The following is a 25,217-nucleotide window of genomic DNA, read 5'->3' as shown; positions in this document are numbered from 1 at the left end:
GATGTGCAAAAGAGGTGAGAGAGGCGAGTATAACGCTCTGATATTTTTACTCACCTCCCTTTAAGAGACCCAAGAGCATGATAGTGTTTTGTGAGGGACGAACCCCTGAAGTTTTGGGTAGTATAACCTTGGTGTCCTATGAAAGTTGAGAATCTCAGTAAATGGAATCCATCTTGTTTCCAGGCAGATACAGTAACCCTGTATATAGAGAGTCCTGCTCTCAGCTAGGAAATGGTTACAACTGTATCCGCTCTAGACAGTGCTCTGTGAGCTATGAGTTAAACACATCTCTCTCTACTACTTTGCTATAATGTATCCAGTCTAGACAATGCTCTGTAAGCAAAAGGCATCGTCTCAGCTACTTTGCAACAATGTATCCAGTCTAGACAATGCTCTGTGAGCTAAACACACCTCTCTCTGTTACTTTGTTCTAGCGTACCCAATCTAGGCTGTTTATCTCACACAGGACTGTAGTCTTTATGGTGCGGACATGACACAAACTCTCGCTGTAGATTTCATCTTATGCCTAGAAAACTGTCAAGTTGCCAAATGTGGATTTGCTCTAAGTTCCATCTTAAGACCAAGTAGCTGCAAGTGGTCGACTTCCGGCTTCTCTTAGTCCTCCTGAGTGGTAGAAAGAGCTCACGGATCCAAATTTACACACACAGTGGACACAATCTTTAGGGTCCTCATACAACCCCTCATGGACTGTGACAGCAATGCATTCTGGGAGATATCGTCCTATACGCTCTCCCTTTGGTATTCATTCACCCTATATATAGTACCGCTCCTGTCTGCCATCTTGCTCCTCCCTAAGAACATGAAGAGAAGACGATAAGGATGGAGACTCCCCAGCGCCGGTGGTATGTCGCTCATGGTTATGGCAGCGCACGTCACTCTTCGGGTGGAGTTCCCCTTTAATCACATGTCCCATATTTCGGCGCTCTCTGACCCGATGTCTTTGCTCGTTTCCAGCCCTTTTTGATGTCCACAATGACACTGACATTCCGATCTTACGGGTGTCGCATTTTTCCCACACAGGGACAGGAATTTCCTTGAGAAGTGCCGACAGCTGACGTTCTATGAGAAATCCCAGGGCAAGAAGAAATATTTCTGGAAACTGTTCTGAAATTCTGAAAAATAAGACCAGACCCCCCCCTCCCCCCCCCCCCCCCCCATATAATGGAGCTGGAGATTGGTCTCCAGTATGTGCCTCTAAGGGGTGTAACACGGAGAGCTTGTGGTTGTCAGGAGGTCACTGCCATAGGGTGCAATGTAATATCCCATAAGAACCCATATTGTACTATGATACCAGTAATATCACGTATTGGCATGTGCAGTGATATCAAGTGACTACGTACGGTACATAGAGGCGAACATAAACTATTCCACAATGATTCTGCTCCATGGTGGCGTGTAATATCGTATAACACTATATACTTCCTAACACTGATATATAGTAACCCCCTATAGCTATCTGGGAACTCAAAGTACTCCAGGAGTATATACTACCCATAAATACAGAGTACGCGGGAGCTGTGCATCGTCATCTCCTAGAAACATAAAAACTAAGTGTTCAACTTTCCTACAGCTCCCCCGCAGGGCAGACAAAGAATTACACGTACACTACTAAAATCAAAATGAGAAAGGAGGCCCCAGTCAGAAACTATCATAGATGGGTTGACAAATTCTCACCATTATCTGTAAGCTCTGAAATCCTGAACAGGGTCAGGTGCCCCCTAAAATTTTACCCCCTACTTCTGACCCAAGTTATTTGAGTTGGGAGGGTCACGGGATCAGAACCAGCAGCCGACACCCTCCTCTCCTATAGTCATTAGTATTACCTATACCATGGGTATAACAGAAGAGACGGGAGAAGGCGACAGACTTGGATGCTAAATCCAATCACGTGCCCCCTCCGTATTTTGGAATCGGCCTTGAAACCCAACGTGCGGAACCGACAGAGCCCGGCCCTAATATAGGTCAAATTTAGTCCTCAGGTACGAAACAAGGAGTTAAAGGGAAGTACCCGAGTGCATATAGTGAGTGTTCAAGACCAGATCCTATAATAAAAGAACTTTCTAACATCTCTGCTTGCTGTCAGTGAATGAGAATCCTTATTTCTATACAGAGCGGTCAGTCTCGTTGCTAACCATGCAGGGTCCTACAACACTATACGGCCGGGTCCTGGTCTCTGGCTGCGCTATATGTAGGTCCTGTCTAGCCCACGCTCTATATGGCACATAGACTGAGCAGCCAGGGTGGCACAACACTGGTTGCCAGGAAGGCGTCTTATCACACTGGCTACCAGCATGGTACAGCACTGACAACTCCAACAAAGGAGAAATCGGCAAAACCCAAAAACCTAAAAGATCCCACTAAAATGACATTATCTGGCATCCAATGGTCTAGAAACCCCACTAATATGGCATTGTGAGAACACGGCCCTATGCACAGTGATGTAGATTTTTTGCTATCATTTTGGATTCAGTATTTTTCAGGTCACTGAATGACCGGTCTCCAGAGCGTGTCTGACCCCGGGTAATAATATGTTATATATTCAGACCTTCCACATAAGAATCTTAAGTATTCTCCAAGTCCAGAAGAAAGGTCATACAATCCTGGGACGAAGACGCTTTAACTTAGTATTATGATGTTTATGTCTTAAAGGGGCGCTCATATTATATATTATTAGGGTAAGGTCTGTAGGTGTCGTCCCCTGACTATGTAAGATGTTACCTCTGGAACGTTCCTCACCGCGCCCTCTCTCTGTAGGTGTCCCCCAGGGCTCCGTCCTAGGACCCCTCCTGTTCTCCATCTACACCCTTGGTCTGGGCCAACTCATAGAATCTCATGGTTTCCAATACCACTGCTATGCCGATGACACCCAAATCTACATCTCTGGACCAGACATGACCTCCCTGCTGGCCAGAATTCCAGATTGTTTAGCAGCCGTAGCCTCCTTCCTCTCCTACCGCTTTCTCAAACTGAACATGGAGAAAACGGAGTTCATCATTTTAACCCCACCCCATATGGCCCCTCCACCTGACCCATCTATCAAAGTTAACGGAACCCTACTTTCCCCAGTCACGATGTCTTGGGGTTACCCTGGACTCCGACCTATCCTTCAAGTCACACGTTCAAACCCTCAACACCTCCTGCCGCCTCCAGCTCAAGAACATACATCGAATCCGCTCCTTCCTCACCCCGGAAACTACCAAGATGAGCGAGTACTGTTGGGATCAGCCGATCCGAACAGCACGCTCCATAGAAATGAATGGATGCACCTGGTACTTCCGCTTTGACGGTGGCCGGCCACTTAACCCCCCACGTGCCGGCTACGACCATTCATTTCTATGCAAGCGTGCTGTTCGGATCGGCTGATCCGAACAGTACTCGCTCATCTCTACTCATAATCTCCCGCTTAGATTACTGCAACACCCTTCTCCATGGACTCCCAGCAAACACCCTCGCCCCCTCCAGTCCACCTTAAACTGTGCTGCTCGCTTAATCCACCTCACCCCCCGATCTTCATCGGCTGCTCCCCTCTGCCAGTCCCTCCACTGGTTACCTAAAGCCCAGCGAATTGAGTTCAAGCTACTAACATAAACATACAAAGCCATCCACAACCTGTCCCCTCCATATATCTCTGACCTCACCTGTCCCCTCCATATATCTCTGACCTCACCTGTCCCCTCCATATATCTCTGACCTCATCCACAACCTGTCCCCTCCATATATCTCTGACCTCACCTGTCCCCTCCATATATCTCTGACCTCATCCTCACCTGTCCCCTCCATATATCTCCGACCTCATCCACAACCTGTCCTCTCCATATATCTCTGACCTCATCCACAACCTGACCCCTCCATATATCTCTGACCTCATCCACAACCTGACCCCTCCATATATCTCTGACCTCATCCACAACCTGACCCCTCCATATATCTCTGACCTCATCCACAACTGTCCCCTCCATATATCTCTGACCTCACCTGTCCCCTCCATATATCTCTGACCTCACCTGTCCCCTCCATATATCTCTGACCTCATCCTCACCTGTCCCCTCCATATATCTCTGACCTCATCCACAACCTGTCCCCTCCATATATCTCTGACCTCATCCACACCCTGTCCCCTCCATATATCTCTGACCTCATCCTCACCTGTCCCCTCCATATATCTCTGACCTCACCTGTCCCCTCCATATATCTCTGACCTCATCTCCCACTACCTGCCCACACGTAACCTCAGATCCTCCAATGACCTCCTACTCCGCTCTGCTCTCATCCGCTCCTCACACAACTGTCTCCAAGACTTCTCCCGTGCATCCCCCATACTCTGGAACTCCTTACCACGACACATAAGACTGACCCCCACAATCACAGGATTCAAGAAGGCCCTGAAGACTCCCCTATTCAGGAAGGCCTACACCCCCCAATAACACTATCACCGCACCCCCATCTGTACAGTCTCCCCCTCTCCTTCTGTCTCTACCCCCTTCCCCCATAGATTGTAAGCCCTCGCGGGCAGGGCCCTCTACCCCACTGTGCCAGTCAGTCATTGCTAGTATTATATCTGCCTGTATATTCTGTGTATTGTATGTAACCCCCAAATGTAAAGCCCCATAGAATGAATATAATAATGTACAGCACCATGGAATGAATATAATACTGTACAGCACCAAGGAATTAATATAATAATGTACAGCACCATGGAATTAATCTAATAATGTACAGCACTATGGGATTAATATAATAATGTACAGAGCACCATGGAATTAATCTAATAATGTACAGCACTATGGGATTAATGACGCTATATAAATTAATAATAATAATAATAATAATAATGTACTTTGCGTTGCTAGCTTACTATGGATCTTAAGTAATCTACATATTCAGTGACAGCAAGCAGGGATATTAAAAAGCCCTGTACATGGCTCCGCCAGTCCTACGTGTATGAGGCGCGAGGATACCCACAAAACTCAATATTATATAGGATATAACTGGATCTCGCCCATCTCAAAAGACATTGATGGAGAGGAGATGATACAATACACTTCACCGACACTTAAAGGAACCCATCACACTTAATATACAGTCCAATCTGATGGCAGCATGTTATAGAGCAGGAGGAGCTGAGCGGATTGATATATAGGTTATAGGAAAAGATTCAGTAGAACTTGTATATTATTGAGATAATGTTCTGTTCAATCTAGAAAGAGGAGTCCAAGGGGCGGAGCTACAGATACACAGAACAGTGACACTCAGTAGGCCCGCCCCCTGGACTCATAACGATCAGAAATCTCAGGAAGTAAATTGTGCAGAATGTTTGCCCATAAATCTATAGATTAATCTGCTCAGCTCCTCCAAACTCAAGTACCGAAATAGCAGCAACCTTCATCATTGGGTTCCCCTGTGTACACCTACCTCCTTCTGATCCAGCTGAAGAGAGGACTTGATAAGGTCCCGGAGGGCGGTGAGTTGTTTCTTCTCCTCATCCTGTGTTTGTTTTATCTAAAGAGTAAAAGCAATATAAAAATACGTCTAGTATTATAGTACGTAGGAGCAGTATTATAGTAGTTATATTCTTGTACATAGGGGGCAGTATTATAGTAGTTATATTCTTGTACATAGGGGGCAGTATTATAGTAGTTATATTCTTGTACATAGGAGCAGTATTATAGTAGTTATATTCTTGTACATAGGAGGTAGTATTATAGTAGTTATATTCTTGTACATAGGTGTAATATTATAGTAGTTATATTCTTGTACATACGAGGTAGTATTATAGTAGTTATATTCTTATACATAGGAGCAGTATTATAGTAGTTATATTCTTGTACATAGGAGCAGTATTATAGTAGTTATATTCTTGTACATAGGAGTAGTATTATAGTAGTTATATTCTTGTACATAGGAGCAGTATTATAGTAGTTATATTCTTGTACATAGGAGTAGTATTATAGTAGTTATATTCTTGTACATAGGAGGTATTATAGTAGTTATATTCTTGTACATAGGAGCAGAATTATAGTAGTTATATTCTTGTACATAGGAGTAGTATTATAGTAGTTATATTCTTGTACATAAGAGCAGTATTATAGTAGTTATATTCTTGTACATAGGAGCAGTATTATAGTAGTTATATTTTTGTACATAGGAGTAGTATTATAGTATTTATATTCTTGTACATAGGAGGCAGTATTATAGTAGTTATATTCTTGTACATAGCAGCAGTATTATAGTAGTTATATTCTTGTACATAGGAGCAGTATTATAGTACTTATATTCTCGTACATAGGAGTAGCATTATAGTAGTTATATTCTTGTACATAGGAGCAGTATTATAGTAGTTATATTCTTGTACATAGGAGCAGTATTATAGTACTTATATTCTCGTACATAGGAGTAGCATTATAGTAGTTATATTCTTGTACATAGGAGTAGTATTATAGTAGTTATATTCTCGTACATAGGAGTAGTATTATAGTAATTATATTCTTGTACATAGGAGTAGTATTACAGTAGTTATATTCTTGTACATAGGAGCAGTATTATAGTAGTTATATTCTTGTACATAGGAGCAGTATTATAGTAGTTATATTCTTGTACATAGGAGCAGTATTATAGTAGTTATATTCTTGTACATAGGAGCAGTATTATAGTAGTTATATTCTTGTACATAGGAGCAGTATTATAGTAGTTATATTCTTGTACATAGGAGCAGTATTATAGTAGTTATATTCTTGTACATAGGAGCAGTATTATAGTAGTTATATTCTTGTACATAGGAGCAGTATTACAGTAGTTATATTCTTGTACATAGGAGCAGTATTATAGTAGTTATATTCTCGTACATAGGAGCAGTATTATAGTAGTTATATTCTTGTACATAGGAGCAGTATTATAGTAGTTATATTCTTGTACATAGGAGTAGTATTATAGTAGTTATATTCTTGTACATAGGAGTAGTATTATAGTAGTTATATTCTTGTACATAGGAGTAGTATTATAGTAGTTATATTCTTGTACATAGGAGCAGTATTATAGTAGTTATATACTTGTACATAGGAGCAGTATTATAGTAGTTATATTCTTGTACATAGGAGCAGTATTATAGTAGTTATATACTTGTACATAGGAGCAGTATTATAGTAGTTATATTCTTGTACATAGGGGGCAGTATTATAGTAGTTATATTCTTGTACATAGGGGGCAGTATTATAGTAGTTATAAATTGTTTGCCTATTCTACATTTATAAAAGTCGGAAGCGAAACTTCCTTATTGTCAAAGTGGAAATCAGTAAGTGAAATAGATTGTATAGAGCAGGAAGTTGTATTACTCAGTTGCGATGATTTATGGTTACTTCTCCTTGAACTGATTCCATGGAATTACCATGAAGTTCACAATTAAAGTGAAAGTCTGTTTTATCTGTCAGTATATACAGTGAACGGACTATAGTATATAGTGAGCCCATACACATATAGTGAGTCAGTTACACATTATTCCCACTAGGATTACACTGCAGACGATTCTTCTACTGAACTATTTAGTTGCTTTTTAGTTATATCAGACTCTAAGCAAGATCAGTGACAACTAACAAGGCCACCCATCCCTGCAGCACCCACAAGTTGTCATCCAGCTTTTCCCAACTCCTTAATGGAGAATGTACTTACACAGTGACAAAAGCAGAGGCGTTGTCTATGGCAGCCATATGTACTATGCGCTCAACCCTCTGAAGCCCAAAGCCTTGGCGGTAGCCTATAGCGTCCACATTACTTACATTGTACAGATCCGCCGCCAGCTTCTCGATGTACTGTTTCAGTTTATCTGCGGTTTTCAGGCCGTCCTGGAAGAAACTGAGAAGACAGACAACATGAATAAGTTGCTCTGTCATGGGATGGCGCCACATGGACACCATATGGACAGCCGGCCTTTCATGTACAGGACGGTTATAGCGGCGCAGTAGTCGCTTCCCGCAGAGTGTACTCACTTGCACTGCGCGTGGTAATACTTGATCAGATTCTGCAGCAGGTCCACGCCCTTCTTTGTCTTGATTTCATTAACTTTAATAAGATACTGTCAGAAGACAAATACGGCGGTTAGTAGATAATTGTAGGTTGTAGTGCGGGGTATTCAGCGCAGTGTATCGGTGCAGGGGGGCGAGCGGATAATGAAATAATCATGCCTATGTTATTATGTTAATATCAGACATCCAGCTACTGCTACCATATATTTATGCGGAGGAGGAGATGGAAAATTCTATGCTGTTGTATTGAAACATATTTAGTCTGTATACGAGTGCAACAAGTCCTCCTTCTTCCTGATCGGGACAAAATCAGTCTCCGTCCCCCTCTGGCAGCTGACTATATAGCCCCTTCTCACCTCCCCTGCCAAAGGAGTATACTCAGCTATACTGCCACCTCCTACATACAATTTGCTCCTTTCCTGAAATCAGTCTCCTTCCTCCTCTGGCAGCTGAGCATATAGCCCCTTCTTACCTCCCCTGCCAAAGGAGTCTACTCAGCTATACTGCCACCTACTGCATACAATTTGCTCCTTCCCTGAAATCAGTCTCCTTCCTCCTCTGGCAGCTGACCATATAGCCCCTTCTTACCTCCCCTGCCAAAGGAGTCTACTCAGCTATACTGCCACCTACTGCATACAATTTTCTCCTTCCCTGAAATCAGTCTCCTTCCTCCTCTGGCAGCTGACCATATAGCCCTTTTTTACCTCCCCTACAGAAGTAGTCTTCTCCGCTATACTGCCACCTGCTCCATACAATCTGCTCCTTCCCTGACAAACAGCTAATCCTATTGGTCGCCTTGACGTGATCATTGTGCAAAGACCTGGATGTGAAGAGAGTGACTGAGCATGTGCGACCCCGAGCATTCAGCTCATTAGGTGGACGTGCACAAGGGATGGCAGCATACTAAGTATATGTCATAAATCTTCACCAAAATAATAATTTTACATCCTCTGTAAGGCTTTCACATGAAGTCATTCCCCAATTAAAGGGAATGTATTAAAAAAAAAAAAAAGCAGCTTTTTCTCCCGCCCTCCAGAAAAGGCGCCACTATTGTGCATAGGCTGAATAGGGTATTACAGTTCAGCCCAACTCAATAAATACAACAGTGGCACACCAGTGATACCATTTTGGTTCTGTTTGCTGTGTGATGATGTCACATAACAGTGATGACATCATCACTCATATATTAGGTTGGGGTTTCACCTTAATCGTAGCGTTTGATGACCTATTTTTCAAACCAAGCTTTTGCTAAAACATGGTTTTAAGATTTTTTTGATCTAGAATTCGTTTTTCTTTTCATTTTGCCAGGTCAACATCTACATAAAAAAAAAGTACTAGATCTCAAATTTCCACTCTGACCACCAAACCTAATAACAGACAGACACCTGCCAATTCTGTATTTGTTTTCTTTGCAGCAGTGACCTCAACTGACTCCTTAGTATACCTTCTACTGACTATAGATGATGGTTATCTATTCCCCTTTCCCTGTACAAAGCATGTCTCCCATAGAACTCAATGAGTCCGCTACAGACCATTGCTGCCTATGGTCATGACTGTGCCGTAAAGCAGATCACCAAATGCTGTTAACAGAGAAGCGGAAAAGCTAAGGAAAGATGGCCGCCCCCATAATCATGCACAGGAAATAGAATTCCTTTTCAACGCACGGGGGACGTCGTGTCTCACCTCGCACATCTGTAACTGGAACAGTCTCCGCTCCTTCTCCATTTCCTCAGCGATCTCTGCCCCCGTTATCTCTGTCCGGATCATTCCATGTTGCTTGGCATGCTCTCTCTTCTCCTTCTCAATTTTGGTGCTAAAAAAAAATAATCCATTAAAATCACGCAAAAAAAAAAAAATACAAAAAGTACCCACAAAAACCCCCCATAGTGTCCTAAACCTTCCAGACAACTACAAGACTCCTAGTGCAGGGCTATCAGCACCAGGACGGGGCCACATCCTTCACTTAATATCCAGGTACTCGAGGACTTACAATTTGGTCTCATAATCCTTCCAGGCCTTGTCGAATGGCTTTTTGAGATCCTGAAAGAGAACATAAAGCGGACATTATACAGCAATCTGAATGGGAACCAACTGACGGCACCATACGGGACATTATAGGGGAACACTGACTCATACTGAAGGGAATAAAGCACTTGGGCCGAGATAACAACTTCCTATTTGGCTGAGTCAGCTTTTGCCACTGTTCAGCTCCTCCCCCATCTATGTAATTTGATACATCAGTGAGCTGACAGTCCATCCTGGGAGACCAAGACTGACTCAGCAGAGATTTCAGAGTGAATGTCAGATCAAAGGGAAGCCGCAGAAAAGAACCAATGTTGTTTCATTACTTACCCCCTTAACTCCTTTCAAGTCACCTTTAAGAAGAGAATCCAGTGTAAAGATGACATTGTGGCTTAATCCCTGGAGCTAAAGCAAAAAAATAAGAAAAAGAACAAATCTGAATAAAAGAGCAAAGTCCACCCGAAACACAAAATCTACCGTAATATTATTAGAATATTCTGGGTCCCGAAAATCTGCAAAGTTTCATTTCTCACTTAGTTTCAGTCCTGATTTTAAGGAGCTTTGCGTTCCCGATTGGCACTATGAAGACTCAGGGGGTGGTGCCCCGGCGCCTCCTAGTTCAGCTTTGTTAAATCCAACACATGTCCTAGGTCCGTGATGGCAAACCTATGGCACGGGTGCAAGAGGTGGCACTGTTCTCTCTTTGGGCACCCATCTGTGCAGCAGATTATACTGTGTGGAGGCCACTGTGCAGCAGATTATACTGTGTAGGGGCCACCGTGCAGCAGATTATATTGTGTAGGGGCCACTGTGTAGCAGATTATACTGTGTGGGGACCACTGTGCAGCAGATTATACTGTGTGAAGGCCACTGTGCAGCAGATTGTACTGTGTGGGGGGCCACTGTGGAGCAGATTATACTGTGTGTAGGCCACTGAGCAGCATATTATACTGTGTGGGGGCCACTGTGGAGCAGATTATACTGTGCGGAGGCCACTGTGCAGCAGATTATACTGTGTAGGGGCCACTGTTGAGCAGATTATACTGTGTGGGGCCACTGTGCAGCAGATTATACTGTGTGGAGGCCACTGTGCAGCAGATTATACTGTTTAGGGGCCACTGTTGAGCAGATTATACTGTGTGGGGCCACTGAGCAGCAGATTATACTGTGTGGGGCCACTGAGCAGCAGATTATACTGTGTGGGGACCACTGTGCAGCAGATTATACTGTGTGGGGGCCACTGTGCAGCAGATTATACTGTGTGGGGGCCACTGTGCAGCAGATTATACTGTGTAGGGGCCACTGTGCAGCAGATTATACTGTGTGGGGACCACTGTGCAGCAGATTATACTGTGTGGGGGCCACTGTGGAGCAGATTATACTGTGTGGGGGCCACTGTGGAACAGATTATACTGTGCGGAGGCCACTGTGCAGCAGATTATACTGTGTAGGGGCCACTGTTGAGCAGATTATACTGTGTGGGGCCACTGTGCAGCAGATTATACTGTGTGGGGACTACTGTGCAGCAGATTATACTGTGTGGAGGCCACTGTTGAGCAGATTATACTGTGTAGGGGCCACTGTTGAGCAGATTATACTGTGTGGGGCCACTGAGCAGCAGATTATACTGTGTGGGGGCCACTGTACAGCAGATTATACTGTGTGGGGGCCACTGTGCAGCAGATTGTACTGTGTGGGGGCCACTGTGCAGCAGATTGTACTGTGTGGAGGCCACTGTGCAGCAGATTATACTGTGTGGGGCCACTGAGCAGCATCTTATACTGTGTGGGGACCACTGTGGAGCAGATTGTACTTTGTGTGGCCCCATTCACATGACTGTATTTTGCAGGTCTGTAAATGTCTGCAATTGTGGATCCGCACATTGTTAAGGTTAGATTCCCGTATTGGCACTTTGTGATAAATTAGCAGATTTTGGGTTGCAGTTTGGGCACTCAGTCTCTAAAAGGTTCGCCATCACTGTCCTAGGTTAACCACCCCCGTCACCCTGTAAACAGGTCACTGACTTCAGTGAGAGGTAACATAAGACGAGTCCTCTAAGCACTTACCAGGTTCTTGAGAAGTGTCGACAGCTCCTTGGTGAGAGTGGAAAACTTCACAAACGCGGTGCCTAAATCTGCGTTGTCGCGGCTTAAGAAATTGCTCCCGAATTTATCTAAAGCCTGCGCGTAGGTCTCCTCATTCTGGACATGATCTGGAGAAGACAGAGTGAGAACATCTTACGGCATCCTTCAGGCTGACACAAGGAGCCCTCACTGGACCCCACGTTTGCACTGGGGCTGCATACAGAATACGAGGCTGCAGATACACACCAGGATCCCCTCGGGGTTTAGGGATAGGACATCAATACGAGGAGGGGTATACAGACTATGAGCAGGTCATATACTAATAATAGGTAAGGCAGAGTTCACAGCAGCACAGAGTAATTGCAGCAGTACAGCTACATGTCATAAACAGTATGCATCGCTACCATGTATCCAGTTTACATTATTTGTAACATTGTATAGATCTGAGGACTAAACACTGTAAGGACTAGCGTCCCCTTGCAGCACAGAGTATTTCAGCAGGGAGCTCATCATTCAAGCCTGCCCAATAATGTGATGTGATATGTGATGGGGCAAGGACATGACATAAGGAATGCAATGGAAATAAAGATGGAGGTCACGGGATTGATGAAAGAGCGAGCAGGATTGCCAGCAGCACAGAGTGTTTCAGGACAAGTGTGAGTTGACCTTGTGGAGGGCAGAGGGCTGTCAAATCCTGTCAATAGGACAAGGGCTGCATGAAGCTATTGGTCACGGATTTAAGAGATTGTTAAGTGGATTCACAGCGGCACCAAGTATTTCAGTACCGATGTGGAGGGTTCTGACCAGTCCACTCATTTACTGAGTGATAGGAGGAGAAGAGTTCTTGGCAGCACAGAGTATTTCAGCACAATTACTGGAAGAGTAGTAACATCAGAGCGCTATAGAATCTTCCTCTATCATATACTCCTACAAGCCTTCGACGGGGTCTCAGGGTGCAGAAAGGGTGGAGCTAAAGGGGGTGCAGCAGGGGTGGAGCTAATAGGGTGTGCAGCTGGGGTGGAGCTATATGGGGTGCAGCTATAGGCGGTGCAGCAGGGGTGGAGCTATAAGGGGTGCAGCAGGGGTGGAGTTATAGGCGGTGTAGCAGGGGTGGAGCTATAGGGGGTGCAGCAGGGGTGGCGCTATAGGCGGTGCAGCAGGGGTAGAGTTATAAGGGGTGCAGCAGGGGTGGCGCTATAGGGGGTGCAGCAGGGGTGGAGCTAAAGGGGGTGCAGAAGGGGTAAAGCTTTAGGGGTGCAGCAGGGGTGGAGCTATAGGGGGTGCAGCAGGGGTGGCGCTATAGGGGGTGCAGAGGTCGGGGCTAGTGCCTGAGGGGGTTAAAAGACCAAAGGCCGAATAAGAAGTCTCTATGATAGGTCGGGGCCCTGGCACAAATTTACAGATAGACCTCCAGTCCAATAAATAAGACAAGATCTCGCCGTCTGGCGTCTCCCCAGGCTCCTCCGTACAGATGGGCTGAAGTGTACGCCGCCCGCGCACATCCATATCTCATCCCGCCGTAATAACGCATCTTGTTTTATTATTTCGGCCGCTGTCCAAATGTTCACCCTCCGCCATATCCCTGGCTGTAGAACGTGCGGTGCGTAGTAGACGTGTGTTCTCCAACCATATGGCCTTCATCTATTATTTAACAAATATCTTGGCCTCTGCCCAAAGACTCCCGAGGAGGCGACAATAAAACACTTTCTTTTTTTTTTCTTCTGCTGAATAAGAAGATGCGGAAGACTCGGAGCTATTTGTACAATAATCTGCACCTTGTCTGGTCACTGGGGCCTGAGCTGTAACGTCCCAAACCAGAAAATTTTACCAAAATTTTCTCAATAAGCCATTGCGTAATCTCCTCCTCTTCATGGTTCTATTTGTGCACAGTATGCGAAAAACATCTTAAAATTATCCTGTACGTCTCCCATAAGATCAACTCGCTATGGCTGTAAGGCAACTGGCTGAAGCAGGAGCCCTACCCCATGGATGATGTCACATTCATTGGTCACATGGTATAGTGGCAGCTCAGTCCCATTCAAGTGAATGAGGCTGAGCTGTAATACCAAAAACAACCACTATGAGCCGAACATTGACAGAGGTATAACGTTGCAGGATTGCAGATTCTGTAATAAGGAATATACCTTCCTCTTGTTACCTGCACTGACCCATCCCAGGACACGCTGCGTACCCTATAGCCGTGCACTAATACGTAACTGGGAAGACGAGAAGAAAGAAGGCGCTTCATAGGAAACCGATCCTTATACCGGGGCCAAGACAAACCCTGCGTCTCTACAGGGGGCCGGCTGCAAAACTAATGTCTTGTTAAGTGTTTAATGGCGTCCAATTGGCAGCTTGGAATACATCAGAAGGTGCAGGTGGCAATCTGCTAACCGCGGCCATACGTAACCGCGCCAATTACACAAATAATCGCCCTGTGGATAATTCTTACAATCACCCCTGCACACATGTAGGCAGATCGGAGAAGTCACTTAAAGGAATTGTCTATCTTCACAACCTGTGTCCCACTAAAGGTCACATGAAAAATACAGAAACTTTGCAATAAATCTTCATTAAAAAAAATATAAATAAATAAAAAAATTAATTAAAATTTCCAATGTTTTTTGTCTCTACAGCTCCTCTGCAGGTTATGGGTTTCCATGGTAACAAAGAGCAACATAAAGAATCTTAGAAATGAACTTGTGTCCTATTAGCAGAGGGGAGAGGCTCCTGCTGCAGTCATAATATAGGGGAGAGGCTCCTGCTGCAGTCATAATATAGGGGAGAGGCTCCTGCTTCAGCCATAATATAGGGGAGAGGCTCCTGCTGCAGCCATAATATAGGGGAGAGGCTCCTGCTGCAGCCACAATATAGGGGAGAGGCTCCTGCTGCAGTCATAATATAGGGGAGAGGCTCCTGCTTCAGCCATAATATAGGGGAGAGGCTCCTGCTTCAGCCATAATATAGGGGAGAGGATCTTGCTGCAGCCATAATATAGGGGAGAGGCTCCTGCTGCAGCCATAATATAGGGGAGAGGCTCCTGCTGCAGCCATAATATAGGGGAGAGGCTCCTGCTGCAGCCACAATATAGGGGAGAGGCTCCTACTGCAGCCACAATATAGGGGAGAGGATCCTGCTGCAGCCATAATATAGGGGAGAGGCTCCTGCTGCAGCCATAATATAGGGGAGAGGCTCCTGCTGCAGCCATAATATAGGGGAGAGGCTCCTGCTGCAGTCATAATATAGGGGAGAGGCTCCTGCTGCAGCCATAATATAGGGGAGAGGCTCCTGCTGCAGCCATAATATAGGGGAGAGGCTCCTACTGCAGCCATAATATAGGACAGTAAGGAGGAGGAGGGGATGGATATGGTAAGGATATCCCATACTGACCCCTGCATAGCAATTCCTCTGAAATACTCTGTGCTGCTGAGACGCCGATTCCTCTAGTACCCAAATCTCAGCTTGACACCTCTCACTTGTCCCCAGGCCCTTCTTTACATTATGACACCGTCTCATGACAGGTAACCTTGACTCATCATCAAAGCCTCGCACAATCATTTGCTAAAATACTCTGTGCTGCTGGGACCCCGATTCCTCAGCTTGACACCTCTCACTTGTCTCCGTGCCCTTCTTCACATTCAGACGTTGTCGTGTTACAGCAGCCCCTTACTTATCGTCACAGCCTCACTTTGTCATTCCCTGAAATACTCTGTGCTGCTCAAACTATCCAATAGCTTGTACTAATTCCTTCCTCTTCTCAATAGCATATAAGGAAAAAAAAACAACTGGAAACTGATGACAAAAGAAAAAACGTTTCAAGGTCCTTTGTGAAACGCAACTTAAAAATAGCCGCCTGGTAGTCAGCGCTTACCTTGACCTGAATTATAAATGGCTTTTACAGATTTCTTTACTTTCTGCAGCGCGGTCCTGTCCTGGTCTAAGGCCTGGAAAATGGAGAGAGGATTTATTACAATGTGCACGGCAGACACGCACAGAAAATACACAAATATATATATAAAATATACAGAAAATATACAAATATATCCACACACCATACACAAAGTATGTCAAATATTACTAAGTATTTTCTGTATTATAATTCAACAACTAAAAACTTCTGTGATTACATATATGACAATAGAAGAAATACAAACAGATAACAGACGGCGGACTATGTGGATGGTGGACTACACAGAAGGCAGACTACATGGATGATGGACTACACAGACGGCGACTACGTGGATGATGGACTACACAGACGGCGGACTACGTGGATGATGGACTACACAGAAGGCAGACTACGTGGATGATGGACTACACAGAAGGCAGACTACGTGGATGATGGACTACACAGACAGTGGACTACATGGATGGTGGACTACACAGAAGGCAGACTACGTGGATGGCGGACTACACAGACAGTGGACTACATGGATGGTGGACTACACAGACGGCGGACTACGTGGATGGCGGACTACACAGACGGCGACTACGTGGATGATGGACTACACAGAAGGCAGACTACGTGGATGATGGACTACACAGAAGGCAGACTACGTGGATGATGGACTACACAGACAGTGGACTACATGGATGGTGGACTACACAGAAGGCAGACTACGTGGATGGCGGACTACACAGACAGTGGACTACATGGATGGTGGACTACATAGACGGCGGACTACGTGGATGGCGGACTACACAGACGGCGACTACGTGGATGATGGACTACACAGAAGGCAGACTACGTGGATGATGGACTACACAGACGGTGACTACGTGGATGATGGACTACACAGACGGCGGACTACGTGGATGATGGACTACACAGAAGGCAGACTACGTGGATGATGGACTACACAGACAGTGGACTACATGGATGGTGGACTACACAGACGGCGGACTACGTGGATGGCGGACTACACAGACAGCGACTACGTGGATGATGGACTACACAGACGGCGACTACGTGGATGATGGACTACACAGACAGTGGACTACATGGATGATGGACTACACAGACGGCGGACTACATGGATAATGGACTACACAGACGGCGGACTACGTGGATGGCGGACTACACAGACAGCGACTACGTGGATGATGGACTACACAGACAGTGGACTACATGGTTGATGGACTACACAGACGGCGGACTACATGGATGATGGACTACACAGACGGCGGACTATACGGACGGCAGACTACTGGACAGCCATGACCAAGCATCCCAGTAAGAAGTAATCCAAGAACGGAGCCCCCTGCACCAGTCCCAGCGATCCTTCCTGAATTTCTGGACTATTAGAATTTCACTTCCACAGTTCCTGAAATCTAACTACACTGGAGCGCCGTCTATTAGATCCCCGCTCCTCTGTTACTCCTCCTGAATATTTCAGTAACTGGGTGTTCTCTTTGTGAAGGGGACATTTCCCTGCACCGCCTGGTAATATTACCTCTGACTGGCCAGTGTCTGCCGGGACGCACTGCCAGCAGGTAACACCTAGTGATCAGCGGATTTATAAACTTCCAGGAAGAATAACAGAGGAACAGCACAACACAGACAATACAAACATATATATGTCTCCTGGATTAATTCATGAAAGAATCAGCAATCATTGGCCCTGTATACCGGCGAACCTCAGCCGTACCCTTTAGCGCTGCCGATATACAGATGGAACCATCGCTAACCGGATCGGGTAAATCTGCTCTAGTTACGCCGATATCTTTCAAGATTCACAAATCTCGAGAAATGAGCAACAATGGATGATAAATTACATTAAAAAAGTGGAATTATGGGAAATAGAGGGTAAATATTAGATGCAAATTCCCACTCTTCAATACAATTCTGCTCCTCTAATCTATATTAGGTCCAAAAATCCGGATCTTATTATTTTTTCCCATCTCTTTATAGTGGTTGATGCATTTTATAATACACAGCTCCAAATCCCCTGTATAAACAGAGGCAAAGGATAAAACTCAGGCTTCCTGCAGCCACCACTAGAGGGAGCTCACATACTGATGATACATTGCAGCCAATGATACCTGTATACAGTACAGTGAGCTCTTGTGCTGTATACACAAACCTACTCCCATTCTATACAGTATACACCTATATGTCCTGTCTCCTCTATGGACTGGAGATGTACGGTATGTGCAAGCCCAGACACTACGACTCTAGGCGTGTCAGACATGTGAGCCTAAGGCTAGACCCGAACAGAATTTATCATGAATATAGAAAATTGTTGGTTTTTATGTGGATTTTTTTTTTTTTTTTTTTTGCATTCTTTTAGTGTAAGACATGTAAAAACAGATATTACTGAGAGGATATAACTATTGACGGCCCACCTCCAAGTAGAACTTAATGTGCCAACTAATTTCTTATAAGATCTTTATAGTTTTTCTGATACAGAGCTCCAAATCCCCTGCATAGGGGTAAATCTGTGGAATCTGACTACCTGCAGCCACCACTAGAGGGAGCTCAGGCACTCGCTGCGTACTGTGCTAGTAGAGTTCTACGCATGATCAGTATGCAGTAAGCTCCCGAGCTCCCTCTAGTGGTGACGGCAGGAACTGTATCATGTAATTCTATGTCTAGGCAGGGAATTTGGAGCTCTGCATCAGAAAAAACTGAGCTGATCCATATTTTAAAAAAAAATCAGTGTATAGATATTTTAGATTAAGATGGCCATATATATAATTTTTTATAGCAGAGGACTCGGATGAATTTTGTATTTGAGAATAAAACTATTATAAAGGTGTTGTGACTGAAATGGCGCCACACCTGTTCATGGTTTGTATCTGCTGTTGCAGCTCAGCTCCAATAGAGTAAATGAGACTGAGCTGCAATACCACATACAACCTGTGGACAAGTGTGGCGCTAGTTCTATTTAAAGTAGTGGACAAACTGTCTGATCACCCATCCCCCTCCAAGAAACGGAGGAATGTGGAGCCGTTTGCTGTTTTAGTGGGTCCTTATTTAAAGGGGTCTTCCTCCACTCTGACTCCTATGTCCTTGTCTCGAGGAGCACAGATTTGTCAGAGCAGTATTTCATTGTAGCCATTTCTGGCTTTCAGTATGGAAAAGATGAGAGAGATTGGACAATTCCTCTGCTGCCGCAGGAACGAGGACTAGTACAGTCTCCGGAATGGCCACAAGGTAACAACGAAATCACAAAAAACGAGAGTATAGCCTTATCTGCACATTAAAAACAATGCTTCTCTGGTGACAACAGCGCCTCTCAGAGGTGGGATATATCCGGCAGCAAGTGAACAGTCAGTTCTTGAAAATGATGTGTTGCAAGCAGGAAAAATGAGCAAGCGCAAGCACCTGAAAGACTGTGACAAGGGCCACATTTTAATCTCTAGACAACTGGATCCAAAATGGCGGCACCTGTGGGGTGTCCCCGGTATGAAGTGGTTAAAGGGATCCTTTTTTCTGACCAACATGTAGGAATACCCTTAAAAAAGGCTATTCTTCTCCTACCTTTAGATGTCTTCTCCACGCCGCCGTTTGGTAGAAATCCGGGTTTTCTTCGGTATGCAAATGAGTTCTCTCGCAGCACTGGGGGTGGTCTCTAGTGCTCAAACAGCACTGGGGGCATCCCCAGTGCTGCGAGAGAACTCTCCAGCGATGCCCATATCTTCGCCTGGAACGCCCTCTCCCTGCTTCTTCTTCCATCCTGGGTTTCAATCTTTTAAGCCGACTGCGCATGCCAGTGGCCACATGCCAGCTTACAGCGCAAGCGGCCATTTTCTTGTGGCCTTGGGCATGCGCGGTCGGCTCTGCCTGAGGCCTAGAAGATTGAAACCCAGGATGGAAGAAGAAGCAGGGAGAGGGCGTTCCAGGTGAAGATATAGGCGTCGCTGGAGAGTTCTCTTGCAGAACTGGGGACGCCCCCAGTGCTGTTTAAGTGCTGGGGCCCGCCCCCAGTGCTACAAGAGAGCTAATTTGCATACCAAAGAAAACCCGGACTTCTACTGAACGGCGGCACGGAGAAGGCATCTAAAGGTAGGAGAAGAATAGCCTTTGTTAAGGCTATTCCGATGTGGTAGTCAGAAAAAAAAGGGAATCCAATGACAGGATCCCTTTAATAAAAGTTCTCTAAGGATGGACGGAGTTATGGGATGTCCAAGGTTTATGGATACATGTGGGGTGTAAAGGCTTGTCCATCTGGTCAGAGACCACAGAAGAGCGTCTGGATCATGGAGCCATGGAAGAAGGTGACTGGGTCTGAAGAACGTGGACGGCCGAGTGTGTCACTTACCCGGGGAATAGCTGGATGTGAAGACGACAAGCGAGTGGGACCCGGGTCAGGAGAACGCTCCTCTCCTGTATTAGGGTGTCTGAGGTGCTCCCCCTCCCATCAGACACGACTACGATGGAAGACGAATGTGTTCATAGGTCATGGTGGATCTTGTGAGTGTTCCGTTACTTGATACAATGGAGAAAGACCAGAGGGTCCCTGTACCTGGATACTTGAGAGGTTCTCCCCCCGCCCATCTGACACGACTACGGCAGAATAAGACGGTCCATACTTCATCATGGGTAAGAGAGCGGTTCCAGGTCTGATACTATAAACGACTTCCATGACTCACATCTGCCGAGGCCGTGACTGCGAACGGTTAACAAAGTCGAGTGCCGCGATTCTCAATCAATCGTTGAAGCGTTTTTTTTGTTCGTTCTATACAATGTGACGCGACGAGTGTAACGCAATCCTTTCTGTATACAGGGCGTAATGAATGCCCCGGGTGAGGCCGAGCAGCGGTGCCCCGCTTTACACAATGCCACATAACTTAACGTAATAAACAAGCTAATCATAATAATCAGCCTTTCCATTCTCCGGAGCTGCGCTCCCACTTCAGGCAAACAGCACATTATAACAGCAAGGAGGGTATAGAGGGAAGCCACGGGACACATTAGACTGCCGAAATCTAGGAAACAAGAGCACGCGTGTGCGGGTCTGTGTGTTATGTCAGGTTATAACCTAGTATATGGATGGTGTATACAGAGAGCGGGATAGACGCGGAACATTAAAGGGGTATTCCAGCAACGGGATGTTACCCCTTATATCCAGGATAGGAGAGAAGTGTCTATTTGGTAGGGGTCTGACGGCTAGAGGTCGGGGGTCCTGGGTGCACTGTATGAATGGACAGGAAAGATCCTACTCTATGGGACTGAATAGGGAGCTAGCAGCAGGTAACACGGCCATACACGCGAGTTCGAACCCCGGTAAGACAACGGTATATGTGAAAGTTGGGGCAAATAGCAATGGGGGGGGGGGAATGATGAACGTAAACACCAATTTAGTGGAAAAAAATTCCCAAAAAGTTGCAGCGTAGCCCAAAAAATGGTGCTAGATGTGAACTCGGGTTTTGCAAAAACGCTCTTCGCACAAAGGTAGCAGTGGCCATCATAAGCAAGCAATGCACATGGAGGTTACTGGATAATAGCAATGGGGGGAGGGGGGAATGATGAACGATAAACACCAATTTAGTGGAAAAAAATTCCAAAAAAGTTGCAGCATAGCCCAAAAAACGGTGCAAAAATGGTGCAAAACCCCTCTTTGCACAAAGGTAGCAGTGGCCATCGTAAGCAAGCAATGCACATGGAGGTTACTGGGCTGTGGTTGCACCCCGAGAATACGCCCCCGTGTGGCGTTTGGGGCAAATAGCAACTCATTTTAGTGAAAAATAATTCATTTTATTTCCAAAAAATTGCAGCTCAGCCCAAAAACAGCACTAGGTGTGACCGGAGATTCACAAAAATGCTCTGAAGGTCCTAAACGCGGAGCTAGCGGCAGCCATAGTAAGCGAGCAGAGAAGCGTGCACATGGATGGGGCTGGGTGCGAGCTGCTAATATTAGGGGTTAATTCAGACTTTTGGCCCTTTCCAGGCAGCACAATAAGTCGCCCCTGGGAATATTGGTGTAACAATGGCGGCGGAGGGCCCGAGCAGACGACACATAAATCACATTTTATTTTTCGGGTCAATGGCTTTCACATTGATATGTAAATTCTTCTCATTTACATACATGCAAATCACCGGGGCCCTTTCAATATTTGGATTTGGCTGCTTGCACCCGAAGACAGGCCCGAGACCCCGGGAGGAAGACGAGAGACGGTGAGGAGCTGCCGCTGCGCCGCTGCCATGTGTTCTCCCTACGGAGTGCGGTGAATCATCGGTCTGGAGAGACGCCGCAGCTCGCAGGAGATGAAGAGGAGGCGGCTGACAAATGCTTGTCGTGAATACTCCGCCGCATCACAAAACCTGGCAGCTCCGAGTCATCTAACAGATCAGCCGCGCTTTGTTACACTAAGCCAACAATTTGCCGGAGAGCGGCGGCGCTAGAGCGCCCCCTCTGATCCTGGTGACGTCGGAGGTTTCCTTAGGTGAGGCGACATGTAGAACATCGAAATCTACCGGAGATGGGAACATGTCATTATCAGGCGGCGAGGGAACAAAGGAGCGCGCGGCTTAAAGAGATACTCTGAGTGTAATACTGCACGTCTTATAGAGATACTCCGAGTGTAATACTGCACGTCTTATAGAGATACTCCGAGTGTAATACTGCACGTCTTATAGAGATACTCCGAGTGTAATACTGCACGTCTTATAGAGATACTCCGAGTGTAATACTGCTCGTCTTATAGAGATACCCCGAGTGTAATACTGCACGTCTTATAGAGATACTCCGAGTGTAATACTGCACGTCTTATAGAGATACTCCGAGTGTAATACTGCACGTCTTATAGAGATACCCCGAGTGTAATACTGCTCGTCTTATAGAGATACCCCGAGTGTAATACTGCACGTCTTATAGAGATACTCCGAGTGTAATACTGCACGTCTTATAGAGATACTCCGAGTGTAATACTGCACGTCTTATAGAGATACTCCGAGTGTAATACTGCTCGTCTTATAGAGATACCCCGAGTGTAATACTGCACGTCTTATAGAGATACCCCGAGTGTAATACTGCACGTCTTATAGAGATACTCCGAGTGTAATACTGCACGTCTTATAGAGATACTCCGAGTGTAATACTGCTCGTCTTATAGAGATACCCCGAGTGTAATACTGCACGTCTTATAGAGATACCCCGAGTGTAATACTGCACGTCTTATAGAGATACTCCGAGTGTAATACTGCTCGTCTTATAGAGATACTCCGAGTGTAATACTGCACGTCTTATAGAGATACCCCGAGTGTAATACTGCACGTCTTATAGAGATACTCCGAGTGTAATACTGCACGTCTTATAGAGATACCCCGAGTGTAATACTGCACGTCTTATAGAGAGACTCCGAGTGTAATGCTGCACGTCTTATAGAGATACTCCGAGTGTAATACTGCACGTCTTATAGAGATACCCCGAGTGTAATACTGCACGTCTTATAGAGAGACTCCGAGTGTAATACTGCACGTCTTATAGAGATACTCCGAGTGTAATACTGCACGTCTTATAGAGATACCCCGAGTGTAATACTGCACGTCTTATAGAGATACTCCGAGTGTAATACTGCACGTCTTATAGAGATACCCCGAGTGTAATACTGCACGTCTTATAGAGAGACTCCGAGTGTAATGCTGCACGTCTTATAGAGATACTCCGAGTGTAACTGTGTCCCCTACCAATGACAGATTTATTGATATAGCAGAAACATAGACCCCGGCGCTGTACAGAGCTTGCACAGGATTATATAGAAGCCGGCCCTGCATTATATATAAACTTTCTTAATCCGCCGCGGCCGGCAGGGCTATCAGGTGCGACCGGTAAGACATGAGCTCAGATTTAGCAGAGATTATCCATTCCTATTGTCGTGCGTCAGTATATAATATATTCATGCTGTATCCTAAGGACACGTCATCTATATCACATTAGTGGGGGCCGGACATCCAGGACCCCCCCACCGATCAGCTGCTCTCAGCAGGTGATACATAGAGAACGGAGCAGGAAGCAGACAGCGCCGCTCTCGGGGTAGTGGCCAGACCAGGTACTGCAGATCAGATCACAAGCTAAGCTGAGAATCCAACAGATCTGATATTAGTGATCTATTCTTAGGATTTATGATCAATAGTTTAAACCTGGAGAATCCTTTCAGGATAATTCCTTAGGACTGTGATCTATGAACTCGTAGGACTACAAATCTCAGGACGAGTCAGCCACCTATTTGCAGGGGCACGATGGGAATTATAGCAATTACCAAACTGAAGATAAGAGAAATATCAATCCCATCAATATTTGGTGTGACCTTTGCCCTTTGTAGGCGGAGTCCTGGAAGTGGTGATCCAGCCCCCGCAGAGCCCTGATCTCATCATCATCCACTCTGTCTGGGGTGACATGAGGAAGGGATCAACTACAGAAGCGTCAGCTAAAATAGACGCGAGATCTTCCGGTAAATTCGCCACGCTTGATAAAATAACAATACGGAAATACATCCCTTTGAGTAAAACTCACCGCCTGTCAATCGGTAAAACAATCCGGATGATTGCTCTATGGAAGGCGAGGACGGCTCGACAACGGAAATCAGTGTGTCTAAAAGCAGGCGCGCTGCGGGTCGGAAGTGACAACGACTTGAGGCGTTCTCGTGAGGCACCGGCACAAATCATCATCATCCTCCTCCACGTTCCTGGCCGGTGATCAGACACGGGAGACCTTCATCTGCAGGTTATACAGGACGACGGCAAAGTCTTCAAGAAGCCATTACGCTGCGGTATATAAATAACCGGAGGAGGGCTGCGCCGGCTCTCTTCTGGAAGGAGACCATTAGCGTCTTCTCTGCAGGAGATCACTCACCTACGGGTGCGCCTGCTCCAGGGAAAGTAGGACACTGACGTAGGCGCTAATTCACACCTACGATTTATAATAGGAGAATAGGTTGCATTGATAAAGCGCCGCAGTCATCATTTTAAAGGGATCCTATCATTGGATTCCTTTTTTTTCTCTTTAACACATAGGAACACCCTTAAGAAAGGCTATTCTTCTCCTAGCTTTAGATGTCTTCTCCGCGCCGCCGTTTGGTAGAAATCCCAGTTTTCTTCGGTATGCAAATGAGTTCTCACGCAGCACTGGGG

General features: G+C 45.6%; 1 protein-coding gene across 5 annotated transcripts in view; it reads right to left on the bottom strand.

Moving 5' to 3' along the window:
* ASAP1 (ArfGAP with SH3 domain, ankyrin repeat and PH domain 1) overlaps positions 1-25,217 on the bottom strand; it is a 162,348-nt gene that overhangs the window by 37,977 nt on the left and 99,154 nt on the right. For all 5 annotated transcript variants that reach the window (XM_075270089.1, XM_075270093.1, XM_075270091.1 and 2 more), the window contains 8 exons: positions 16,014-16,086; positions 12,125-12,270; positions 10,389-10,463; positions 10,027-10,076; positions 9,720-9,849; positions 8,001-8,086; positions 7,791-7,866; positions 5,434-5,520 (listed from right to left, as the gene is read on the bottom strand). In XM_075270089.1, coding sequence (XP_075126190.1) covers positions 5,434-5,520; positions 7,791-7,866; positions 8,001-8,086; positions 9,720-9,849; positions 10,027-10,076; positions 10,389-10,463; positions 12,125-12,270; positions 16,014-16,086 — 723 coding nt within the window. The remainder of the gene's footprint in view (positions 1-5,433; positions 5,521-7,790; positions 7,867-8,000; positions 8,087-9,719; positions 9,850-10,026; positions 10,077-10,388; positions 10,464-12,124; positions 12,271-16,013; positions 16,087-25,217) is intronic.

This window comes from Leptodactylus fuscus, chromosome 4 (genome assembly GCF_031893055.1).
Source record: "Leptodactylus fuscus isolate aLepFus1 chromosome 4, aLepFus1.hap2, whole genome shotgun sequence".
NCBI lineage: Eukaryota > Metazoa > Chordata > Amphibia > Anura > Leptodactylidae > Leptodactylus > Leptodactylus fuscus.
This window is presented reverse-complemented; position numbering and strand designations above follow the sequence as displayed.